This window comes from Curcuma longa, chromosome 20 (assembly GCF_044706935.1).
Source record: "Curcuma longa cultivar G26 ecotype Majalengka, Jawa Barat chromosome 20, ITB_CL_G26_1.1, whole genome shotgun sequence".
Classification (NCBI taxonomy): Eukaryota; Viridiplantae; Streptophyta; class Magnoliopsida; order Zingiberales; family Zingiberaceae; genus Curcuma; species Curcuma longa.
Genome location: NC_133880.1, coordinates 5222441 through 5249635, shown reverse-complemented (window position 1 = coordinate 5249635; position 27195 = coordinate 5222441). Strand labels below are relative to the sequence as shown.

Here is a 27195-nt window from a genome sequence, read left to right as displayed (position 1 = left end):
ATATAATTTTTTATTATAAATCTACCACTCGAATACCAATTTGACTACATCAAACAATATCTATGCATATCTCTTCTGCAAAAGATGAAATCCGCCACCTTAACAGTCAAAAACTGTCCCACGACCATATGTTTAAATCCACTATCTATACATATCTCTGATCTATATAAAATTATATCAATACACCAATAATTAAGTCTGATCGATTATAAAGTTGTATCACTGATATAAAATCAAATTCCCAAATGCATGTGATGAAAAAGCAAAATTTTAAACAGATTTGGACAATTAAGTATCCACATCTAAAAGTTCTATGGATCTTCTTAAACTCATCTAACCACAGATTAAGAAAATAATAAAAATCTACATCGTGTACCCTTCAAATACCAAAAGCTCTTTGACAGTTAATAAACATCCACCTGTGTACCCTTCTTATTGACAATAACAAGAAAAAAATCCACAGAAAAAAGAGGAAAATGTGAAAATAAAAAATCAATCGAATCCATATTCCGGCAAACCAACACATCCTTATCAATTACACGTTACGCTCAAAACTTATCTTGTACATAAAATCACCAAAGAAATTACAGCGACGTAAGTGCTATAAGTGGAAAGACTGTTATTATACATGGCTCATAGTGATTGTAACCTCGGTTTTGTCTTGACCAGGAAAGAATAACTACCACAAACAGTTTTGGCGATTTAAAACTGGCGACACAATACATAAAGTCACCTACTCAGCAGCAGAATATACAGTGGCGAAGCTTGTGTCAACTGGAGCAACCTCCGATCACTTCCTGGTGCAGTAAACTGACCAATTCACATGTTAAGTTACATGGTGATGACTCCAAACAAGTCGGTGAGCAACTCAGTCAACTTTACATGTTGAAACATCAAAGAGCTTTACAAATTTTGATGGCCAGTTTATAAGCCCAGCTTCTTGTTTGAAAGATTAGGTCCGACAGCTGAATCACCAAGAACCTCAGTTCATGGGAGGGGAATTAGGGATGATTACTATATCCAGGCTAGAGAACCTCGATCATTTGCCACTTGAGGTCGGCCTCGGGTAGGCGTGGGTGGTCTGTTGGCATTAATTTCCTGAGGAGATAAACAATTTTGTTTCCTGAGTACATAAAGAATGCAGATAGATGCAACAATAAAGTGCAAACATCAAAAGAGTTAACACAGCAATACTTGCATCCATGTATCCTCAATATGACGCTCTGGTGATGTTTCAGATGAATTGAAGGCAGGAGGTAAGGGATGAATTAGCTTTGGTACAACCACAAGATCTCGTCCCAAAACCAAAATTGCCCCGGCGTTATTTGCTGTTCCTGGATATATGGATTGAAAGAAAATTAGGGGAATGAATAGACAAGCAATAGACTGAGCAAAACAATGGATCCTCACCACAATAGTTAGTTGCAGAGAAAAGAGTGATTAAATGACCCTGAGCAAATCGTTCAAAACCATCCATGACACACTCATGTGCCCTTACTATCAATTGGAGGTCATTATTATTACAGAACTCAATAACTCGGTCAGGCTGTCACATCAAAAGAACAAAAATTTGAAACGATAGTACAGGAATTGAGTAGAAAAAGGACCAAGCCAAACATATAACCGCTCACCCCAAAAGTAACCAAGCCAGGCCCCCTGGCATTTGGTCTTAACCCCTCAACACTGTCGTTCTCTGTTGGATCAGACCTGCATGAATAAGAAATAAGGAATAGTTAGTCACTGAAATAAATATATCGAGCGAAGGCATTTCTTTTTAGTTATTTATTTGTATGACCATAGCAGATCCATAAGAACTATTGCGTCAGTTTCCATTGTGATAGGTCGTTGAAGGTTTTCGATCTGCTCTACATGATTTATGGAACGGCCAATGCCACCGTGCATGCAGATAATTTTCTTCTCAATTAAAGCAGCTAAAGGCAACCAATTAAACAATCTGTTAAAACGGTGCCATGCCCAGATTCCATCTCGTTCTCCCTGATTCCAAACAATAAACAATGATATGGAACACAATTTTTCTTGATAAACTAAATAATGACAGCGAATAGAAATTTGCAGTACCATTCGCTCGATGCACTCAGTACGAAACCCAAATAAAGCATTAATGTCTGTTGCCTCATGGTTTCCACGAATTAAATGTATATTATGTGGATATTCAATCTGTAACATTGATTCAGAAAATTTTGAAAAGTTTAATGATACAACATATTTGCTAACATAAATCTGTACAAGAAGAGTGCAAAGTAATACCTTCAAGAATTCTTTGATGCTAAATATTTTCATAAAAATATTTGCTTGGATAAGACTGATCACATGCACAAGCTTGAGGGGAAAGTAATACCTTCAATGCAAGGAGAAGAGTAATAGTTTCCAGGCTATGTTGGCCACGATCAACGTAATCACCCAAAAAGAGATAATCAATATAACTGAAAGTGGCAAAAACAAACGACAGTGTCACAAGCAGATAAAGGAAAATATGAACAAAAATTAAACGCTACAGATTAAAAAAAAAGATGCACCCAACTGTGTAGCCAAAACTGTGTATCAGCATCTATTTTCACGCTGCAATATATGCAAATAGGCCAAAGCAAACTTAAACCTAGGATCTGAAGTCATAGAGTACAAGGGCAAACCAAAATAATACAAGTCAAAAAAAGCTGCACATTATCATCTGCCAAAAACTTGTAGTCAGTGGCTGTTTTGACACTGCAACATAAGCAATAGGTCAAAGCAAACTTAAGTCTAGGGTTTAAATATCTGGTGTTAAGAGTGTAAGGGAAGGATATAGATAAGTATTCTGTGCTAACTGAATCATGAAGAAAACATGGTGGAAATCATGGAGGAAACATGGTAGAAATCTAGTCATGCTTGATAAAATTAGTGAAAGTTGGAAATGCTTACGAAATGTCCCCTGCTGTTGAAGGAGCACCATACTCATCAAACAAGCGCATGAGATCCCCAAACTGACCATGTAAATCACCAAAGATTTTGACAGGAGCTTTAATTTGTAGAACAGTTGGCTCACTAGTGAATATTCTTTCAGCACTATCACAAAGCTCAGAGATCTCATCACAATCTAAGAAGAACTGCCTGCGTACAGGGGGTTTCCAACCACGTGGTTTCAAAAGATGGGCAACAACCTGTAAATTGAACACATGAGATTATCATCAATAGAAGATTTACTTTGCACACATAACAAGACATTACAGATATCAGATACACTGTTCTTGATCGTGTATGAAGTATCTATTTGGTTAGCAGTATGAACCATGCTCTAAAGTACTGATAAATGCTGGTACTAGCAAATATTGCTCTGCACTGCTCAACTTTGGGAATTCAAACCTAATCTATATAGCTATGTGTGTATTAAACTGTGGCATTAGCCTATGCGAAAGGTCTGCATCTCCCTTTCCTGATAAGTAGTGGCTTGACAGTTCACAGACACCAGAATCAGTTTATATACTTATTTAATATCATGAATCAAAACTGAAAGTAAAGTATAAAAACAGAAAACAATTATTTTTTATTTAACTGTCGAGTTAACTAGATATGCTTAAAAAGGATCAAGATTGAATAACCCTATAAAACTGGTTGATCCATAGACATCTAAACAAAAGAATAGGTAATTCCTCTATGAACACAGCAAGAGTACAAAAGCATTATCCCTCTTACTGACAGTAGTAAGTTTATAGTTACCTTTTTGGGTATACTATTAATAGACATTTGACGGTCTAATAGTTTCCTAGCTGCAGTTGCATTCTCCGGTGTGCCGTAGCTGACCCTTCTGCCTTCATTTTCAAACTGATCAATTGAGAGCTGCCTGACCATACCACCCAAAGCACCCCCTGTTTCAGCTGCTACAACCACCTGCCGAAAGAGCATTGTAGGTGTGATGGTACCAGAAATAGCTACTGTCTTGCCCCTCTAATAATTATCTTCTGACCATATGATAAACTTCAATAACTGTGAAGAGTCAGTTAAAACTCAAAGGAGGGGCATAACCCAGTGTCACAGAATACTGACCGCTCTATGATGTAATCGAACCCCGACTGAAGATGTACCATTTGAAAGTGAAGGGTCTGATATGAGACTTGGGAGTTGTTTTCCACGTGGAGTAGACTCTGAACCATAGGCTTGATCAGGTAATTGCTCGCCATTTATTCGTCGTGCCTTGGCAGCAGCTAAAGCAGCACTAATTGCCTCAGCTTCTGCTGCTGATGCTTCTACTAAATACTCAACACCTTTGTTCAATCTACACAACCCAAATATTTCATAAGCATGTTTAAAAATGAATCCCAGGAAACCCATTGGAATATCACAAACATGTCAGCGATTAGCAGATTGTATATCCAAATCTTGGAATATCACCGATAAAGAAGCACAGAAAATGTTAATCCAAATCTAAACTAATATACCACCTTGGTCCTTGAAGCATGGTGTTGTCGGTGCTCATGTTGGTGTACATATCCCCATTGACAGGAGGAGGCCCTGAAGGAGCCATCACCGCTGCACCATCAGGAACTTCTTCAGGAGTAGTTTGCCTTGATCTTTCATCAGAGAACATGTATCTTCCTGGTGATCCTCCTATTTGTACATTTGCAGTGGCAGCTGAAGAAGCAATGTGGGAAACTGCACTTGTTTCACCAGCAGCTAAATCTTCCGCAACAAGTAGGTCATCAAGAAGCATCCCTGCATAAAAAAGTATATTTAGCTGAAACAAAAGCAAAAAAGATGTGTAATGTGTATATATTACCAGCATGAAAATCAAAGTGAGTCATCTAAATATGCATGATAAATGAATAGTTTGAAAACCCAGAAATAGTGTGCATGGGCATGCACAACTCACTAGAGATACAGAATGTTTGCTAATGACAGACAGTCGTGATAAAATGGCAGCTCAAGAAGAAAAGTGGTAACTGTGCCCTCTCTGCGCAGATGCCACATAACTTCCATCAAAGAACTATCCATATCCACTTCTTTCCTTTGGCCTTTCTTTCTCTCTGAGATTTATGATTGATGCAAAGAGGTAAGGCCCAATTAAAGGCAGTTGACTATTAAAGCTTAGAAGGTAAATGAGAGTAGTGTTTTTCTTCTCTCTCTCTCTCTCTCTCTCTCTAAACGTCTATGGACAACACTTCAGCAGTGGCATGGCTATTGAAAAGTTGCACCAATGTTGAAATATACACTTTTGGTTTTCAAAATGTATAAAGAGAAGCTGTTTTCAGAAACAGAGATCTTGCATAAAGTTGCTAAATTAACACATGACTCATTCTCCTTTCTTTGGCCTTCTTATTGGAGTATTTGCATATTTTGAAGAACTTTTAATAATGCCAACAAATGATTTCAGTTGATAACAGTATTGTGTAGCCATTAAGCCTCACAAGATCCAATTAATGTTACCAACATTCTTAAATATGGAATTTTACTCTTAACTTCAGAAATTCAAGTGCAATTTAGGCCAGCAATCAATGATATATGTTCGGTATCAGAAATATCAGCTGTATCCACCTTTTTATTCCAAGAAAATGTTAATTTAGGTAATGACAAGCCAACACGTCCTACAAGTATTGAATTCAAAACAGAACAATCACACAGTTATCCCTAGTGTAATCCCAGGAGTGGATAGCATTAACAAGAGCAACTTTTTCAAGAAGTCCTAAAAGATGTGATAACAAATGCGAGTTACAATTAACATGAGGTGATGCGTGATACTGGATAAAAAAGGTAACCAACTGGTGTTGGACTCTCTGGAGTGACATCTGATATGCATCAGAGCACAAAACACTGACACTACAAATTTATGATTGTAGAGCAATAATAAGAATGATGTTTTGCTGGTAAATTTTGCTAGTATGCAGCAGTACAACATCGTCTTTGAAATCCATGAGTAGAATATCTCTGAAATCATTAGTTAAAGCATTCTCAAGTCTCAACTGAACTAATTTGACCCATGCAAATCTTGGAGCCAGAATATGAAATCAAACGATTCAAGATCACAGCATTTAAGTGTAAAGAATTCACCGGGCACTAACAAGGGCAACAGAATAGCCTAAAAAGTCCACGTAATATTATAAATAAGAAAATGGCAAGCAAAAAACCAAAGTGAAGAGAGATTGTAGTTTGTTTTCAGATGATACAAATTGAATGAAGTAAAATTTGTAAAGCAGAAAGAATGTTCCGATTCTTACCGCCACGTAATCCTCCATAAATAAAAACTTTATCAGCAACTGCAGCAGCCGCATGTCTACAACGCCTTGTTAGCTCAACAGACAATTCTCCACCCGCTGCATCAGAACTATATCTCCCTTTCCTGGGACTTGTAACAACAGATTTGGTATCACACCAAACTCCAGCAGCAGTGTCTAGCACTAAACCATGGAAACACATGCTGTAAATGAATCTATATTACTAGGAAGATTATGTAAAAGGGCATATGCTTGAGACTAAAAGGCAAAAGAAAATTGGTTATCCTAATCACGATCCAGAACCCATCAACTTGCATGATATGGTTTTGGTACTGTTCCAAGCCAATCTATGACGACCATAAGTAGTGTGCATGTGCATTGAGATATACATGAGTAGTGATAGGCTTGTGATATTAAGTAGTGTGCATGAGCATTGAGATATACATGACACTCTGTTAAAGGTCTTGCATATTTGGTGTGATAGACTTGTGATATTATAGTACTTTTGCCTTTGATCTTCTAGCTTTACACCTATTTATTTGTTTGCTTTCATTTCTTGTGAGGTTATCCTACTAGCTTAATTGACATCCTTTATTAATACACCTTCAAAAAAGTATGAGGTGGGTGGTAGAGGATTTAGTGAGATTATTAGGCATACTGCTATATTTGTTGCTGTAAGAGATCACTGTTACCATCGCTGAAAATTTATGCGACGTTTGAGCTTTTCCTTACCTTATTGTCATTTATTACCAGCACTTTCTTTTTGGCATTTATGAGACTTATTGATACTTTACCTTATTGCATTAAGACTTTATGCATAATTGAACAATATTTTTTGTTTATAATAAAACAATTCTAGCTTGGTCTTTATACGTGTATGTGTGTGGGGATCGCAATCAAAGGATGTTGGGCATCTGGGTTGGCCGCTGCGTGCGCTTCCCGATTTACCCTGGTGGCCGGTGGGAAACTTCCGTGGGACCGGATCGGTCACCCCCCAGGGATTGAGTCAATGCGACTAACTGGGATTATCATTTTTTTTTTATACGTGTATGTGTGGTGCTTCTGTATCCTGTTGATATTAACGAGGAATTGTTACAAACATTGTCTAGTGTCTCAATGACATAATCCTTCAATTTTAAATATAATTATTGTGCTGCGAGTGAGCATTCCCACCATCAAAAGGGGCTCCCTTGGAGCATGACAAATAATGGGAAAGCTAAGCCTCTTGTCAGTAAAGCTTAGCTTTGTAAAATTCCCAGAGTCCACTTTGTAAATGCTTTAAAATTGAAATACCAAACTTTATTATCAAACATTTAATTGGTACAAGACATTGTGGAGGTGTCGTCTGAACAGACACTATCCTTATGCACCAAAAAGTTAAAATTGTTTCACTGCTATTGTCAACTTAAATGTAGTATAACTTGCAAGCCACATTCTCGGTAAACTAGAACATACCAAAACTGTACCTTCTTCCAAATTATCTTAAGAGACTAAAAAGCATATTGCCTAAGCATGAAAAAAAGTTCATAACTTTCAACTGCTAAATAGCAACCAACCAATCTTTTATTTGGCAACATCATGAAGCGATTACGCCAATTCAAGTATTGACTGAGGCAAATGTAGGTCTACCCTAAAAAACAACATTCTTTTTATGGCTATAAAGTATAAGCATACCAGCAATGCTTGAAGAGTCTTCTACAATCCGTCCACCACCAAGAGCTCCTCCAGAGACATGAAGTCTAGCATTGACAAAAACCTACAAAATTATTGACAATTTAAATCGACATAATGTACTCCAGCATATAAACAGACACAATAAGGGTGAGAGTGTTAGTAAAGACCCACAGCAGCATGCTGGTATCTTGGAGATGGAGAAACACCAGGAGCAATAGCCCATTCCCAACGACCATCCCTATGTTTTGCAAGACCATATGCACTTGATAGAGGCTGAACGAATAACATGTTAAATCTAACAGTGATCAAAATAACGCTTCAGAAACAAATAAGAACAAAGAATATTTGTATTTCTGTTCAGATAAACAATAATCAGGCTTGGCTTGAAAATAGTTTCCCAAGATCAACTGCAAACTGTTCCACAGTTTGCTAAATCAAACTAAAATGGATAAGGAATTTGATTTAAGAGAAGCATCGACTGACCACGCCGTTTGCATCTCTCCCACCACAAAGCAATAGAAGACCATCTGACCGTGCGCTTGCAGTTGCATACCTAAGACATGAACAAAATGACTATCAACTTTACAAATTTGTGAACAATTGGCAACAATTGTACCTCACAAATGAAGTTAGAACAATCACTATTCATATACGTGCACATGTATGCCTAAACTATGTGCAGTTAAGCCTAAACTGCAGTGGTGCTACTCATGTGATTTTAATTTTAGTTATAACTGGTTACATGACAGTTATCACAAGTTGTTGCACTAAAAAAACCACAACTGGATCCAAACTGTCTATCGCTAACAGGAGTGTAGTTAAATCAGTTCATAATTGGCTAAATAATGTGGCAGCAAACTCATGAACAATTTGAAGTAAACATCAAATGGTTAACAGAAGTTCCATAAAAGAAAAGCATTAGGTAGGAAGTACCATGAACAAAAGACAGGAAAGTACAAGATGATATAGAAAAACATTAAATACAAACCACTTTACTAGTTGGTAGACAATCAAGAATCAAGATAAAATAAGTGCCTGTAGATCTTAAGTAAATAGTTCGTAACTTCAGAGGCATCCAACAAACATGGACACTTACAGTGGTAGTCAATGAAGCATAACAGATTAGAAAGATTAGGTAGGAAGTGCTAATATTATATTTTAATAACAGCATTAGTTTATAATTATATGATCCATGTTGTAACTCAGCCAACAAGCAATTTGTCATGTTTTCCATCCAACGTAAAGTATTGATAAATATGTTCCCAAGAAGGACCCTTTTCTTTTCTTCTGCAAAAAGGTGGAATCCGCCACCTCAGCGACCCCACACAATCGGCCCCACGACCATCTATGAGGAGGTAAATCGAGAAACTGCAATTGGTCACATACAAACCAACTGCCCATAAAGAGATATGTTCTAAAACTGTTATCATGAATATTCTTTTCAGGCGCACATACAGGAAACCATTCTCCACTTGTTCATTTGTGCGCCTGCCATTGGATATTCAGCTACTTGTAAGTTGTAACTTAGAATTTCAAAAGCATATGGGGATTATGTGATGGGCTGATCTGATTTCTGAATTCTGGTTTTGCAAGAAATTTTTTGGAGAAACCTACAAATACAAACTAGAGTGGAGGGAGATATATTATGAATCAGAAGTTAATTATATGGAACATGCATGCTGTACATATCAATGTCTTTGAGTCTTATCTTCCTCAAAATAGAAAACATTAGGAGGTAATTATGAAAGATGCTTTGGATATTATATCAACAACAACTAAGCTTTATCCCACTAGGTGAGGTCGGCTTAGACCAAAAGAATATGGAGGAAAAAAATCTAAGCATACTAACAATGAACCAAAAGCCAGATTAACTTTCCAAATAATGGTTGGACTGTTAGGAATTAAATAGATCTATGCAGGCAACTTAATATCTACCACTAAGTAGTTAATATATACAATAATTCACTTTCAGTGTGTAAACATCCTATGATCTTATTAACTTTGAATCACAAATTTTATTGTTTCAAGCATTTTTCTGAACAAATTGCAAAAATGGATGAGAGGGAATGCAAGAAAAAAGGCACCATCATCATCTAGTAGTGTTTGTCCGACCATTTGGGGTCAGCTACAAGAAAAGAGCATCATGATCTAAGCAATTTCATACACAAATCTGTGATGTCACTACAAGGTGTCACTCAATTAGAAGTAAGTTTAAAATCCCAATTAGTTTACTCACATGCATGGGGGTGGACCTTCACCTTCAGGTTCCAACTTCCTCCATTCATAGGGTTTGGCAGCAGTATCAAGGGCCCAAACATCAGCTAAAGGGTGTTTCCCTGACAATAATGTATTGTTTCTTATAAGTTGAACCATGAATGATTGAATGCATAAAGTAATAGTTGATAAAACATGTTTCTACATACACAAGTAAAATGCTCCTACCATCATTTCCACCAATTGCCAATAGAAATCTCTGCCCAACTAGAGCCATCACATGACCATAGCGTGGTCCTGGACCAGGTCCTTGAACAACAACCCTATATGGAAGAATATCACTTAATCAAAAAGTTGACAGGATAAATGACTGAGTTTACTGGATTATATAAATTACCTATGCCACCGTGGCCGCTGCTGAGTCAAGTCCAGAACATGAAGATCCTCTGCTGACAAACCATTAGGACCAATCCCACCCTAAGAGATTAAAGAAATATCTACTTGAAAAACTAGCTTATTTTCCATAAACAAATTTAATTTTGTTAAATAATCAAAGAGAGTATAGTATATAAAGAACCGCAATGCACTAGAACATACATATACATGATTACCTGGATTACAACCATAGTACCCACAGCAGTTGCAACGTGTGCAGCCCTAGGTGAAGGGGGTTCTCCAAGAGGTGTCAGCCTGTGAAACACAACTGCATTATGCTCTTAAGTTAAATAATATCAACACATTGCTTAAATTTGATTGAAAAGCTCTGCCCAGTAGTTGTTCTCGTACAGATTGTTCTTAGTATTAGATAAGTGAAATCAGCTAAAAGATTATGCCATGTGAGGTAAAGAATATATCAATTAGAATTCTGTTAAAGAATACCTTGTCCATTTGTTAGTTGTCACATCATAACAATGAACATCAGCCGTTGCACCTGCAAGGCCTGCAATGGAGAAGCAAAAACAGTATTTGAAACAATTCAATCTTTTACCCATCTCAAAGTAGCTTAATTCCATCATTGTGGTTCCTCCCCATCTTCTTCAATTATCCCGAATACCTAGGATGTGTTTCTAAGAGATCAATGAAATTTGAGACATAGCCTACATAATTGTCTATGTTTTGAACACAAGCCAAGACTTCTCGGTATCAAGAACGCATTAGCAATCCACGCAACAAGAATTAGAGATTAAGACGATGAGGGGTATCGCGTACGAATGCCAGCATTTGCTGCCGGAGATGGTGGGGCCGCTGAATTGCCCTCGAGCGCCGTTGCACCTCCAAATAGAATAAGCCGCGGCCCTATGTACCCAGGTGTTCCCTCCTCCCCGACACCCGCCACAGCCGTAAGCGTGTGACCGCACCTGGACGTCGGCCCGTCCTCCTTCATCTCTATGATCGCATTCACCACCGAGTACGTCGGCGCGGGCCTCGGCCCCACCACGACCGGCTGCGGCTGCCCCGCCTCCTCCGTCGGCAGCGGAGGCGAGGCGGTCCCATTCTCGAGGTCTTGGCGGGTTCCTGCCGCCGGATCGCGGTCCTTGTCCGTCACCATCAAGGAATCGATCTCCATAGCGGCGGAGATACGGCAGCGCCGCGACCTACGACTCGGTCCAACCGTCAGGTATCATCCCCGGCGCGGTAGGCATCGCCGTCCCCGCTCGATGAGGATGTTTTAATTCAGCCCCACCGCCGTCGCCGGAGACCCCTAATCGCTCGGAGAAGCTCGCGTCGGCCGGATCGAGGCGGAGAAGCTTGACGATGGAGAGGAGTAGGGAAGGAGGTGGATCGCCTCTTCCCTTCTCGCCGGCTTCGATTCCCACCACCGCTCGCGCTCTCTCTCTCTCTCTCTTTCTCTCTCTCTCGAATCCGAATCGAAAGGAGCGGAATTAATATTAGGGAAATTAAAGCGGGCGAAGATAAACGAGAGGAAGCAGGGAGAGTACCCTCCTGGCTTTCTCCCGTGCTGGTCTTTTCTTGATTTCTTTTTTCCGTTTTTTCTTTTAATTTTTAATTTCTCCGCGGTTGTTGGTTCCTTATAATAAAAAACATGTTTTAGATATTCATATTATTCTCAACGATACAAGAGTTAAATCTAAATCGAGATAATATTTTTTTCGTCGTAGTCAACTATAACTTTTCGATTTAATTTATTTTTTCATATATAATCGTAAGACTATTAGAATGACGGATTTCATCTATTACAGCAGAAAAGAAAAGAGAGTAAAATCTAAATATTTCAATTGTAATCTATCACAACTCAAAATTCTTACAAATCTTTCATCGTATTGATGCTTTACATAGCACTCAGTTTGCTAAAGAAACAAAAGAGACACAAAAGAAGAAAGAAACAGAAAGATTCAAACACAGAAAGATCCAAACCAACTTTTTTACAACCTCAAACTTTTTTACAAACCAGTAGAAAATCAAACAGCAATGCCAACTTCACAACACAACATCCAACAGTCCAAGCAAATAAACAGAACTCCAAAAGCACAAACCATGAAGTACTTAAATACTACAGATTTCTGGTTCAGCCACAACAGTATCAGTTTCTACAAACTTTAAGGAGGTGCAAAGAGGACTTAGCAATCTTTTAACCCTTTAGATGATTTCTCTCAAGTCCTAATGCAGATTCGTAAGCCAAGAATGAATTGCCTTGAAGCAACCTTGACATCAGGTTGCATGAAGCACAGGAAGGGAAATGACCAAATGCCGCAGTTCGAAACGGCCCTCCTGGGTTTCATTTTACTTCCATCAGACCTTGAGGAGGCCACAGCAGCCATCAGCTGCTGCACCCCACTTGTCATGCATGATATTGTCTCCCTCATCCACTCCATCCATCATGTTTGAGAGAGATTGGAAGACGGGCGGGCGTAGGTGCCCATGGATGTGATATTGTTCGACGTCTTCCTGAACATACACACTGCTCACCTCTGATCCTGTTAGATGTGAGCCACCACTCGCTGAGTTGAGGTTTAAGCTGCCAGACTGCAGGATTTCAGAGCTTGGAGATGCCACAGTAGCAGTTGCAGAAAGTGGAGGTGGCTTCCCCTTGGGATTGGGATTGTTACCCTCAAGATTACCGACTTTTTTTGTGTTCAAAAACCGACCACCACAACCTCTTACACGGCGCATTGCGTGAAGGTGCCGGGATTCATGCAGATATGGCTGCAGGAAACTAAACGGAATTAGCATAGAACAAGTTATTGGGCATAAAAATCATATTTAAGAAACCATTAGTTATTGACAACATGATGGTGATGGGAAAAAAAAACATTATAAAAGGAACTCAAAATCATGATTGCAAGCGTCAATTTGTACCAGTCAGCATGGATGAACTGATCACCTACCTAGATCGATGTTGTGTTGGCAATGGTAAATTTCATTATGCAGCACATGTTGCTACAATTTTGATAGTACTGATCGATCAAGACATGCTCGACTAAAATTTTAATTGAGTTGCTACCTAGATTTATATTGGAAGCAAGCAAACTGAGTGGATGAAGATTAAAGGATTGAAACGCATACGAGTTAATCTCAGCACGTTGTTGAACATGAAATGCTACCAAAACTGTACCATTCCAATTGAGGTTGAAACTCTAGCATGGAACAATACATTAAACATTACCTTAAATCAACTTATTAAGGCTCAAAATCTTGAGCTGTGTTGGAGTTTCAAAATCTGTTTCGCTACTGTGCCAGTGTTTCGACGTATGGTATTGATGGAGAATTGTATACAATCATATACCTAACTTAGCACTTTATGTTTCATTTGAAATAATACAGTTTTGACATTATATTGGACAGACAAAAGCTATAAAAAAAAATAACAAATATTATTTAAATTTATCTTAATGCATTTTATAGCATATTAAGAGTCTTGAATGTACACATTCATCGACATGATTGGCACAATGACAGAATTAAATTATCCATGCTGAGGGATGAGTGTCAAGTAGCATCAAATTTTGGTGATTTATCGGAATGATACGTTTTGACCGTACAACCCAACACGGTATGAGATTTCAAACAAAGCCTTAATCAAGCAAGTACACTAATAAAAATTGTCTGCTCTGCCAAAATTTACTTAGACAAAGTTCAGTCCTTTTACAGTTGTAAGTATGAATCACCATTCAATAATTGATTGCTAAAAGCAACCATTTCATAACAATTCTATGAAGCACTTTAACAAGAATGGTATGGTCTGCTGAAATTAGTTTAGGTAAGTATTAGTTGTTTGAATCTTCATACAATAAAGTATAGCACCGATGGTAAAGGCATACCTTACGAGCTGTATTTAATTTGTTCACTTTTGCAGCCTTTGCACGAGCTCTACGACGACGAAGAATTGCATTGAATTGCTTTGCATTTACGAAAATTGGTCCTTCAATAGTCATATCCATAGGCAAAAGCATACGACCATGCTGAAAAATGAAAACAACAAAATTATGATGCCAAACTTGAAATGCATGAATTACAATGATTTTTGTGAAAATTAAAAAGTGTTATCTGCAATTAACCTAAAGAACCAGAAAAACTGAACTACAGAACTGTAACCTACATAAACTCAGGATGAAGTCTAAATGTAAATCAAACTTAAACTCCATATAGGATATTTAGAAGAAGATCCACATGATTACTATCCTTAAAACCATATGCAGTTTGATAATTGTGTCAATCCTCAGTGACTTCTACAAAAGGTGTTCATGCACTAAACCTTCTTTGGTTGCTGCATATTTTGGTGCCACAAATCTTTTACCATTCCAAACAACTAGATCCATAGGTGAAAATACATCAAAGGAACAACATGCTGCAGCAAGATAACTAATTCTTATATTACAATTTTTGATTGAAAGAATCATAACAAACTAATAGAAAATGATTTAGATATAGTTTCACATGTGCTCTTTTACAAAGTGTAGGAGATCCAATGCTAGATTATTGCGAGATCTATTTGACAATCAATTGGCTAACTATATTTTTCTTAGGCTCACCAGACTGCCAATAAGGCAAGACTTTCCCAGTAATTTGGATTTGACTGCATCTTAAGTCCAGCAGATCCAATTATAGTCCAAATGTCAAATCAAATCTATTTTAGGATTTACACATGGTTTTCAATATGTTGTTGTATCATAATAGTCAGTGTTGAAAATTTCTCATATTGGAGTGTTCTCTAAAGTCTAGGAGACAGTGGGGGTACATTTGGAGACTAAGAGACTTATAGAGAAGAGGATTTTCTTCTTGGAGAGTGTTTTAGATGTCTAAGAACCTGCTATGGGTATTGAAAGACTAGGAGACTGGGTGTATGAGAAGCACTATAGAAGATAAGGGATGGTTTTCAATATGATTCTGTATTTTAACAGTTAGTGTTGCAAATTTCTCATAGTGAACTGTTCTAAAGCCTAGGAGACAGTGGGTGTATAAGCCATAAAACTGATCAGCACCAGGATGAGTAGGAAAAACATGCACAGATATCAGAAAATTGGAAGATGAGCAAAGCTAACAGTATTATGATTGTGACAATTCAAAACAACTATTTAATCACCAAGAATTATAGCATGACAAAAACAAATTACCTACCATAGATAGACCAAGTCCCTCATGGAATTGACTTGGATTTTCTGGAAATGACGACTGCAGAGGAAAAGGAACAAAGTATTGCTGAGTCTTCTGCTCTCTTACTGAATCCTTGACATCTAAAGGAGAAAAATACAGTAAAAATCATATTCCTAGGCCATCAGTAAATAAATAGCAAGAAGGTTGTACAACAGCTCTACTACTTGACATAACAAATCTCTCAGAGATATAAACAAGCAAAGTTATTACTCATCAGTACTTCACCGAGTAAAAATTATAAAAGAGGCAGTTGTCTTTCATATATATATAAATGAATTACTATGGATAATTGGAAAATCTGTTATTACACTCTTGTCCCCAATTGAGCAGGTTTCAAAAGATGAGAAATCATGGCACCTAATGGATATGTAGCAGCAAAAATTACCTGGGAATACTGAAAATCTAGCACTACTATGATCATCCTTCTGTGGGATTTCAAGCCCCAGCCCTGACCACTGCCTTGGATCTACAAAGTGATTCATTCTTCCAGGCATGGCAGGAATCTGCTCCTCTCCATTGATATGACCAACATTTAGAGACTTCGGCAGGTTAGGAGGTTCTAAACAGGGAGGTTGAGAATTTGAGATCTTACCAACCAAGGGACCAAAGTAGCATGGGATGTCTGTTGCTGATCCATTCCATAATCCTTGAAGAAAGGTGATGTTTGCATCGTGACAACTCCAAATACCAAATAAACATAAATCTGAACCCCCAAACCTATTCTGCTCCACGAACGCGAAATCCAATTCCAACTATGCTAGGATCAATTGCGGTTATCAGGCTTGTCATCCACCACCCTGCAATTCGAAACTCAAAGTTTTGAATTTAAAACCAGGCGATAAATTAAAACCTTTGAGAGTGAATGCGGTCAATAAACAAACGACAAGAAGCTGCTGGTACCAAGAAGGAAACATAGTTTAAAAGGAACATCATCAATTAGGGAAGCAATAACCAAACCCGGACAGATCAGCATCAGAAACCCTTCTTTACCAAGGAAAGTAAAAGCTTTCCCCAAAAGGCGGTTTCAAGCTTTCAAGCTGTCGCCGATGGATACAAACACCCCAAAAAAAAAGCTTCGAAATTTCCAGTTTTACCATGAAAACTCATACGAAACTGATACAAGGAAAGCGAAAACATCCCAAGGAGGATTTTTTTCCCCCACTGATCCGACGAAACATCAACGCGGCGCAAAGAAATCCAGGGAGCGGCAAGAAAGACTCACAGGAATCCAAAACAGACGCAGAAAGCGCACACTTTACTCCCGCCGCAAAGATTGGAGAGCGAGCAATCACTCACTCATATTCCATCCAGTTTAGCCGCCGTCGGAATCCCCCGAGACATGCTGAAAAGTGAGGTGGAGGCGGCCAATAGCCGAAGCAGAAGACGAGCGAGCGAGAGAGGCGTCAAAGCGAAGCCTTGCTACGCAGATATACGGAAGAACCAACGCCCCGTGTCCTAACAAGAAGCCTTTGGGGATTAATTAATATTTAATGGTGGATTATCGCATGGATTACCCACCACTAAATCACCTTTTTCTTACCTTTTTCAGTCACCTTTTTATTCTATTTTTAGCAGTGTTTCCCTTTGTTTAAAGACAACTTGGATTAGGTTCGTGCAGTGTAGTTTGTTTAATATTAATTAATTAGAGAGCTAATTAAATGACCAGAGAAAGCAACCCCATTTACCTCCCCACTAAAATATATGAATTTGTTAATTTATTTTTTTTATTTTGTTTATTAAATCAATAATGCCCTTTTTTAATTCTTTGACACGTAATGAAAACTTAGTGCCACCCTTTTTATTTTTTTCTTTTTTAAATTATAAACAAAAATATGACTTTGAGCATGATTATAGTTCTAACTTCTACCGTTGAGATTATTTGACAAAATTTTACTTATTTCTTTCTAATAGTTGTTAGGATTTGACTAATTTATCTGAATATATTTTTTTTTTGTAAAAAATAGCTTCTTCTCAATTAGAAACACTGCAAATTAACTGCCACTAATATTTTATTATGCAAACTGATTTATTTTAATTAATTAAACCAAGTTGACTAAATTTTGATAAGGATAAACTAATCATATTTTTAATTTCTAAAACTTCGAATAGACAATTTGTCACATAAAATTTAATTAATTATATCTATGTTTGAATGAACTTCATAGAACAATTATGTGACCTCATAGAAGACCAAGTCTAGATATCTAAATTATTGAAGAGGGCCCACCATTTAGTTTAGGGATCTTGTTAGATTTAGTTGGAGATTTTGTTTAATGAAAGATATTGGAGATCTCGAGCATCATCCAACAACAACAACAACAACAACCAAGCCTTATCCCACTAAGTAGGATCGGCTATATGGATCCTTTTACGCCATTGAGCTCTATCTCCTATTATATCATCATTTATATTTAAATAAATTTTATCTTGTTTTATTGTTGCTAACCAAGTCTTTTTTGGTCTACCTCGCCCTCGTTTGATATGCGTATTTGTTATAGTTTCACACCGCCTAACTGGAGCATTTATCGGTCGTCTAAGTACATGTCCGTACCACCTTAAACGTGTCTCACGGAGTTTTCCCTCAATAGATGCAACTCCAACTTTCTCTCTAATGCTCTCATTTCTTATTCTGTCCATCTTCGTATGTCCACACATCCATCTTAACATCCTCATCTCCGCAACTCTCATCTCTTTCTCATGTGCTCGAGTCATAGCCCAACATTCAGCGCCATATAACATGGCAGGTCTAATTGCTGTTTTATAGAACTTTCCTTTAAGTTTTAGAGGCACTTTACGATCACATAAAACACCTGATGCTCTCCTCCACTTCAACCATCCTGTTTGTATTCTATGTAAGACATCTCTCTCAATCCCTCCATCGGCTTGCAAAAATGATCCTAAATATTTAAAACTCTCAGTTTCAGACAACTCATCATCTCCTATTTTAATACTTGTCTCACTACGTTCAATATTGCTAAACTTAAATTCCATATATTCTGTCTTTACTCTACTAAGCCTAAAACCTTTTTCTTCTAGTGTTTCTCGCCAAGATTCTAATTTAGCATTTACTCCCTCACGTGTCTCATCTACCAATACAATATCATCTGCAAACAACATGCACCATGGTACGGTATCTTGAATATGTCCAGTAAGTTCATCCATGATTAGTGTAAAAAGATAAGGACTTAGAGCTGACCCTTGATGTAACCCTATCTTTATTGGAAATGCTTCAGTTAATCCGCCTGAAGTCTTCACTCTAGTCGTTACTTCCTCATACATATCCTTAATTAGGTCAATATATACTACGCTAACACCTCTCTGTTCTAGAATTCTCCATATAATTTCCCTTGGGACTCTATCATAAGCTTTTTCTAAATCAACAAATATCATATGTAGATCTTGCTTTTGCCCCCGATACTTTTCAATTAGTTGCCTGAGAAGATGTATAGCTTCTATTGTCGACCTACCAGGCATAAACCCAAATTGATTTTCGGTGACCATAGTCTCTTTCCTTAATCGTTTTTCTATTACTCTTTCCCAAAGTTTCATGGTATGACTCATTAATTTAATGCCCCTATAATTTGCACAATTGTGTACGTCCCCCTTATTCTTATATAAGGGAATTAGAGTACTTACTCTCCATTGATCTGGCATTTTCTTTGTTTTTAATATCATGTTAAATAATTTTGTAAGCCATTCAATACCTTATTTCCCTAAGCACTTCCATACCTCTATCGGGATATCATCTGGTCCAACGGCTTTTCCATTTTTCATTCCGTTTAAAGCTTGTTCTACTTCTGAAATTTGAATTCTACGGTAAAAATTTAAATTTCTATACTCATTTGACCTGCTTAAATTACCTAAGTTAAGTTGATCACCTACACCTTCATTAAAAAGTTGATGAAAATACCTCTTCCACCGCTCTTTTATTTCTTCATCATTTACTAATACCCTATTGCATTCATCTTTAATACATCTTATTTGGCTAATATCTTTTGTCTTCCTCTCTCTCACTTTAGCTATTTTATAAATATCTTTTTCTCCTTCTTTTGTATCCAATTTTCGATATAACTGCTCAAAAGTTGTATTTTTAGCTTCATTCACTACTTTTTTAGCCTCTTTCTTAGCTAATGTATATTTTTTTAAATTTTCTTCATTCTTACAAATATATAATTTCTTATAGGCTATTCGTTTTTCCTTCACTTTTTCCTGTACTTTCTCATTCCACCACCAAGATTCTTTACTTGGTGGTACATGCCCTTTTATCTCGAGCATCATCCATGGATATGAAATTCCCTTTTTAGAAAACAAAAAAACACATTTTCATATCTTAATGGACGTGGAAATTTTATTTATTTTGATAGTTCGATGTCCAAGTTTTATATGATTAATTTTGTAAATAGATGACTTTTCTCTTGATTCTTCAATTACATAAATCTATAGCACAGTTTATACCTACTCAAAAGTTAATTTTCAAAATAATCATCCTAAATTTAAACTCTTGTTATCTTATTGCTCTATTGAATATTTTATCATTTTATAGTACCTGGAAAAACACTATTAATATAATCATTAGATGAATTAATTATTTTTTATATTAAATAAACTATAATTTATCCACATTCATAAGTTAATCTTTCTCTATTTAAACTTTTCAACTTTTTTTTATATATAATCAAGTCTTTAAATCTTGGGTTCAACTAGTCCCGGAGAGGATGATCTTCTCCCTGAACGCCCACAAGATAAATTCGGAAGTGCAAATGACTCCTCGGCCATCAAATAGTTGGAATTCGAATCATAAATGTGCAAGTATATCACTTAAGTGAGACAATGATAATCAATATGCTTAGTTGTTAATGACCTTAACACAATTGGTACACCTAATAAAAAATTCTTAATGATGGAGCACAAGGCTATTTTGAAAATGTTTGCATTAATTAGAGGAAGATGATTCACTTCCCAAGGACTAAAGCATTATTAATTATAGGGAGTAAATGCACTTCCTAGGTAATTACTAGATTATTAATTATAAACAAAGAGATATTAAAGGATGGGTTATCAAAACTAATCCAAATGAGACATCCATGAAGTGTCATCTATGGGGCCTTGTGGTATGTTCTTATGCGGCCACCATAAAAAGCAACTTGGTGTTTATCTCTTCTAGATTGAATCCTTGTTGGATTGAACTACAAGTGGTAGTCCAAGTGGATGCTTATTGATTCAATCGCGTAAGAGCATTAGTTATTGGCTAGAATCCGATTTCATAGTTACTACAACACGATTAATATGAAAGGCATTGAGCACAGCTTTACAGGAGTGTGCTCAACTCTTTACTTACAGCAAAATGTGCCTATAGTTAGTTGAAAACTCGAGAAAAAGATGAACGAAGGAACAATGTTCGATTGCTCTCTGTGCACTTTCTCCTCAAGTTCACTTAAGCTGCGTTTTTACGACAAGTCATGGATGCTAGATAACGAGTACAGGGGCAGGCGCAAATGCTCCAGCCGGTTGAAGAGGCCATGAAACTTGGCAAAGAGCCTCCTCCGGTGATGCGGACTGAGCATCCAAGCTGAGCTCGCCGGCTGATTCAGTGAAGTGGAACTCGACCTGGAGACGTTGATGCAGTAGAGTGGATGACATACGGCCTTTCTTGACATCAGCTTGCAGTTCGCGTATCGGAATTGCCGCGAGGAAGCTCTTAATGTACTCCTTGCAAGACCCCTTTCCCCGGCATAAGAGATCCCCCTCTACTGCAACATTCATCCTTTCTTGGTCTGTATTCTCGGCTTCGCCGTTGCCGTTCTTGCTGTTGTTAGAAACCAACTGAATAGTTGTGCTGTCGTCAAATTTGAGGATGTAAGCTTGTTGGCATCCCTCGTACAGCCGTTCTCCAAGGGTGTCGATTATATAATAAGCATCGTGTTCGACCTTCAGGATGAAAAAGTGATCGTTCCAGCTTACGATATATAGCTGAGGCTTTGCATCACTCGAGCAGTCAGATACAGCTCTACTGATTTCATCCCATATGCTGTCGAAGGACATAGCTTCGTTTAAAAATTCAAAGCCGCTGTCGGCGTCAGCGCCTTTGGGATGAAAGAATCCAATGAAAGACTTTGTTGAAGCAACAGCAAGTGGCCTGATCTTAGCTTGAAGAACTGTCTCCAGGTCGAAGTGCTTGTCGGGGAAACGTTGCTGATAAACATGGTTCTCGCAAAGGTTTCTCCACTCGAGAGAGCCTTCTCGGATGAGGCTATCAAACTGAGATTGAAGGGGCAACATGTTGTGGTTTGTGTGCAACCAGTTAGCAATGACAGCAACGAGAACTGTGCATGCGCTCTCACCAGAGGCTTGCTCGCTCCTCTGGTCAATGGATGCAAAGAAACCAGGGGTGGTGAGCTTCAGATAGCCGTCGCGGCTAACCAATTCCTTTAATTCCCAATTACCAATCACAAAGCGGTCATCGCCGAAATCAGATAATGAGTTCAGAGCACTTCCATCATCCCCTTTGTGCCTCTGCAAGAACATAAACAAAGTCTTTAAACTACTGTCAAAATAGACTTGATAACAACAACAATAATAACAAGTACAAGAATTTAGTCAATATCGAACTATTTGATTATCTTTCTCACACTTTGAGCCAAGACGAACTCATATCCAATAACAACATACAAATCTATAGAGGGTAAACCAAGAGAGCAATATAAAACCCAATGCGAAGAAAAGTTATGATTTCTACACAGACTTCTGAAGTCAGTGAAACTTACGCTTGCAGAGAGTGATTCATCAGAGGAACTCAAGATCCGCCGGTCATAGTCAATGTCATCCCCTCCATCCTCATTTGCTTTATTAAGCAATGGCTCCCCCTTCGGCTTAGGGGATCTGAAACTCAATTTCCTCTTTTTCCATGGAAGAATACTCCTCTTTGACATAGAAAATTCAGGAATAGAGGACAGTCCATCCTCCACATGAGAACAACCGACATCTGATCTTCGATGATTGTAGTATATCCAATCCTCATATTCTCCGTCTACCTTCATCTCGTTGCCAACATTATTAACATCTGCTAATGTTCCATAACTGAATGATTTCCTAGCACTAGTATCCTCTTTGTTATCTCCAACTTCTTCATCAAGATCATCAGGGGAATCTGTATCGAATGGATAAGTATATTCTGCATCATCACTCCTAGCAGAGCACTTTCCTTCGCTACCATCGTCGTCTGGACATGTCTTTTTAGATTTCCGAGTAGATACAAATTCTGTTAAAATTTTCACCTTTCTTAATCCAGCTTTAAGAGCAGAGAGTTCATCTTTCTCGGAAGGGGTAGCATCTTCAGACAGAGACGAGGAGGTATCAGTCAGTGGATTCAGTACAATCTCAGAAGACTCTTGTGGAGATCTCAGTTCCAATATACTGAGAGCCAGCTGCAAAATGAACATATTCATACATCACATTCTTGATATCTGAAAAAATTCTCTTACCGAAATACTTCTGAATTATATCATATGTGACAGAATGACAGAAGTTGTCAGTGGCAGAAGGAAAAAGGTTGTACAAACATGAGCAAGAAACGCTATCAGGATACTCGACACATCCATTATCTCACAAGATTTCTTCATGAAGAAATGCAAAACAGATATCAACAGAATTACCTATCTCAGATAGAACTTGTAGTCAAGAGATTGTGTTCTTCTAGATAGCCTACATCTAAATCATAAAGGATCAAAATCTAAAAGGTTCAGTAACATACGTGAAGAGATAAATTAGACTCGACGGCGCCAGGAAGTAACAATGGAAGGTAGAGCTTGGTCTCTTGTTCGACTGAAGTGAGTTCTGCTATGTTTAGTGATGCCACACCAAGCACAGACTCCTTGGTCTTCATGCTTTGGTTGGAAACCTAGAAGGAAAATCAGTTTAGCACCTCTTCATAAAATTCACAAATACAAACAATGAAAGAAAAAGACAATAAAAATTATTTTGCTTAAAGGCCAGGTAAAATAACTGCCAATGTTTATCTCAAATAAGGATGAAAAGGATTGAGGTAACGTAAATTATCCCAACTTCTTTTATCAGTATGACAAGGCTTATTGTTGTTGTTTTTATGCTATTCTGATCCCATTAACTAATCAGCTACTTCTGTCAGTTATACACCTTCAGATAATTGTTGACTTTTAGGCAATTAACTGGCACAACTTTATTACAGTACATGTTCTAGCTACTTAAAAAGAAGTTAGACATTCCGCATTGTTTCTGTATGAGTTTCGATATAGGAATTACTGGTCTAACTAATGTGTTACATAAATTAACAACCAGTCAGATGAAATGATAAACACGAAGTGAAGCCATGGATTTTCAATTAAGGGAAGCCAATAAAAACACATGCAGCAGAAATAATTGGAAGGAGAAAAGGAATCAGCTAAATCATTGGAAGGAGCAAAAGTAAGAATAATTCACACACACAGTTAGGAAAAAATTAGGATCAGCAGGTCTCTCAGATCGCCCTAGATCTAAACATAAATGAAATTAAACGACTACAAACTAAAGAGGAACAAACTGAAAATCCTTTTGCAGAAATTCAAATCAGAACCTTGATAGGACTGAATGAAAGATCTAAGAGAATTTTAAAAGCCTATACACCAGAGAAATATCAGCAACAACAATACACCAAACCAAAGAAAATCAGGCAAATATGAAGCACTGTTAACAAGATGTAGCTAATCGGCAAATTGTTAGGGTTCATAGCACCCAAACAATAGTACTAATAAGCCAGAACTAAGAATCAAACTGTAGAAGATGCTACGTGAATAGACAGTTCAAGGACTGACTTCGACTCACATTGAACACAGAAAAAAAGACCTCCCGGGGATGGAAAGCGTTCTCCTTTTGTGCTGTCAAGGTGCAAACGGTCTCGAATTCCTCATTCCACTCCACCATGCCCCCATCGCTCACCTCCTCCTCCCTCGTCCGGTTCCTCTTCGCCGTCCTCCTCAGCGAGCTCAGAGACAGCTTCGGCCCCTTCCACCTCACCTCCGCAACAATCTTCCTCCCCGAACCCGCCGCCTCGTCCCCAGCGCCGACCCCCTCAACCCTCTTCACGACCAGCTTCACCTGAAACTTCTTCGACGGCAACGGCGGCCACGGTCTCCACCGCATCATCTTCGACGCCATCCCGACGCCGATCCGACACCTCCAGATCCCACAACCCAACAAATCCCACCTTGGAAACCCCCGATCGCCGCGGGAACGTCGAATCTCCACCAAAATGAGTCTCCAGACCAAAAGCAAAACGGCGACTTGGGATCAAAACCGGCGAGCGAGCGGATCGATCAACGAGGAAAGGAAGAAAAGGAAGATTTTTGGCCAAAAATCAGTGGAGAGAACAGAGCTAGAGAGCAGCGAATTCACCAACCCTTGCCGTGGATTTTGGCCTGGAAAGAAATATATAAAATAAATGAGGGGGTTTCTCCGAAGCGGATGCCGGCGTTACTCTGTCGTTAATAGTTTTTTACTCACGATGGAAAAAAAAGCTAACGGTTTTCGAGGCTGACGGTAACGGAATAGTTGTCCTAAATTCCCATTCTATGGCCCCTGGAACTGGATAAATAATTCATTTAAAAGCCATTAATGATCGTGCATAAAAATGAAACATAATTAACATTAAATATATAATTAATGAATATATATATATATAAATTGAATGCACTTTTTAAAAATATTTTTATGTATATATTATAAATAACTTTATTCCTTTTTAAATATATTTTTTAATAAAAAGGTATTGAATGGATTCCCATCCACAAGCTCTGGCAATGTGCCATCAAACATCATCATCTCACATGGCTAACATCAGTAGCATATCCACTAGCCTCAAGCTAAGATCGTTAAATATTTCATTCGTTTATTCTTAAATATGACGTACTATAAATTAATTTTATCTGATAAAAAGACAATCTCAAAACTAGCGCTGTCAAATAAATCAACTCATAGTAAAATAGTTTCACCCATCAAAAACTTATCTGACTCGCCATTTCAGTGGACTAAAAAATCTTTAATACAATCCATCTCAAAATTAGTTGTTAATTAGATGAGTCAATCCATAAATAGATCAACTCAAGTCCACCATAGGCCCACCTGAACGAGCCCATACGGGTCTATGTGTCTAAACTTATCTTAAAATATATTAATAAAATTTCAATTCGACTCATTTAAATTATTTGGCATGGTGGACTAATCCAATAAGTCCGATTCAAATTAAGAGCTATATCTAGCTGCATAACGATGCATCATTCACACTTTTCGATTTACTTTGATAGTTAATAAAAAACTTTCATTGGAATAATGTCAGTCACCTCTGAGATTAATCATTTCAAATAGTTGAATAGAGACCTTCAGATACAACACAACGATAGAGATATGGTGGTTTATTCATGCACCCAAGGTTTAATTCTCATAATGAACAATCCGTCACACTTTCAAATTTATCTAGTGGATGAACCAAAAAAAAAAAATCATTCATCTCTAGGATTATCCACTAGGATCGAAACCATACCACATTTGAGTCAAAACTCACCATGACATTCAAAAAAAAAGAATAATAAAAAGAAAAAGAATCCTCAAAATGCATGAGGTGACAAAAGCATATGCTCAAAAGGTCGTAGTAGTGAATGATGATGGTCTCTTGTTGGATGTTGTATATATGAGTTTGTGTTGCTCCAATCACCACGCATTTGTCGATGTCATTGCCTTTGCTTGAAATCAAAGATTTCAATTGCATGATTCTATATCTAGTACACGGTTCGTCATGATCACAAATTTAAAACATTAAATGCAGAGCATTTAAATATCATTTTAATTTGTTTTGTTTGTACCTAATTTCTCACCACATCTGAATTTTTTATATTTATTATTTGGGAAGAAATTATTTCAACCCTAAAATTTATAGGATTTTAAAAAATATTTTTAAGATGCAACTCTATTTAACAAATTGATCGATACTTATTTTATGTAAAAAAAATTATAAGACCTTTTTTTTACACCGATATATTATAATATTAATAAAAGTATCAAATGAAATATTCCCATCTTTATTTAGACTTATTATTCTCCAACTTGGTAGTGCCATTTACTAATCCCATCATTAATCACTAAAAGTGTGGAATAAAAATATGAATAAATACCTTTTTTAATCATAGTTTGATTAATATTTATTAATTAAACAAAGCTAAATCCCTACACTTGTTACGAACAAAGTCGTTCCACCTAATTTTATTGCATCATTGTTTGGATAGAATTAAATTTATATTTTTGGTTTATTCTTATTTCATATCTAAATTGTGCAACTTCAAATAGGCTTGTCTTAAAAAATAATAATAATATGCATTAACTCATTACTATTTGGGTGATCATTGAAAATTTTAATTTCTTTAGGATAAATCTGCAAAAAAGTAGAACATCCGCCACCTTAAGGACAGTTCCCACAATACGTCGTAGC

The 27195-nt window shown here is 37.4% G+C and overlaps 3 protein-coding genes across 5 annotated transcripts; all 3 read right to left on the bottom strand.

Annotated features, from left to right (window-relative positions):
- Positions 1-479: 479 nt before the first annotated feature.
- Positions 480-12043, bottom strand: LOC141813150 (serine/threonine-protein phosphatase BSL3-like). Of its 3 annotated transcripts, none has more exons than XM_074701062.1 (21): positions 11301-12043; positions 10971-11031; positions 10703-10781; positions 10489-10568; positions 10320-10414; positions 10114-10213; positions 8361-8430; positions 8049-8150; positions 7878-7959; positions 6207-6386; positions 4437-4707; positions 4042-4270; positions 3715-3885; positions 2920-3158; positions 2360-2444; positions 2080-2178; positions 1796-1995; positions 1632-1707; positions 1411-1546; positions 1195-1334; positions 480-1098 (listed from the first exon to the last, which is right to left on the bottom strand). In XM_074701062.1, the coding sequence occupies exons 1-21, from the start codon at positions 11656-11658 to the stop codon at positions 1015-1017; spliced, it is 2937 nt and encodes a 978-aa protein (XP_074557163.1). In that variant the 5' UTR covers positions 11659-12043; the 3' UTR covers positions 480-1014. The 3 variants fall into 3 exon arrangements, with proteins under 3 accessions (XP_074557163.1, XP_074557164.1, XP_074557162.1); XM_074701063.1 differs by having other exon boundaries at positions 1199-1334; XM_074701061.1 differs by having other exon boundaries at positions 1796-2178.
- Positions 12044-12473: 430 nt separating this feature from the next.
- LOC141813767 (nuclear transcription factor Y subunit A-2-like) lies at positions 12474-17075 on the bottom strand. Its single transcript, XM_074701751.1, has 6 exons — positions 17001-17075; positions 16297-16501; positions 16090-16207; positions 15669-15784; positions 14372-14512; positions 12474-13256 (listed from the first exon to the last, which is right to left on the bottom strand). Exons 2-6 carry the CDS (start codon positions 16372-16374, stop codon positions 12843-12845), a joined length of 867 nt encoding a protein of 288 aa, XP_074557852.1. The 5' UTR covers positions 16375-16501; positions 17001-17075; the 3' UTR covers positions 12474-12842.
- A 3825-nt stretch (positions 17076-20900) lies between these two features.
- LOC141813902 (uncharacterized) lies at positions 20901-25138 on the bottom strand. The gene is made up of 4 exons (XM_074701901.1): positions 24540-25138; positions 23455-23601; positions 22469-23128; positions 20901-22217 (listed from the first exon to the last, which is right to left on the bottom strand). The coding sequence occupies exons 1-4, from the start codon at positions 24870-24872 to the stop codon at positions 21171-21173; spliced, it is 2187 nt and encodes a 728-aa protein (XP_074558002.1). The 5' UTR covers positions 24873-25138; the 3' UTR covers positions 20901-21170.
- Between the last annotated feature and the right edge of the window lie 2057 nt (positions 25139-27195).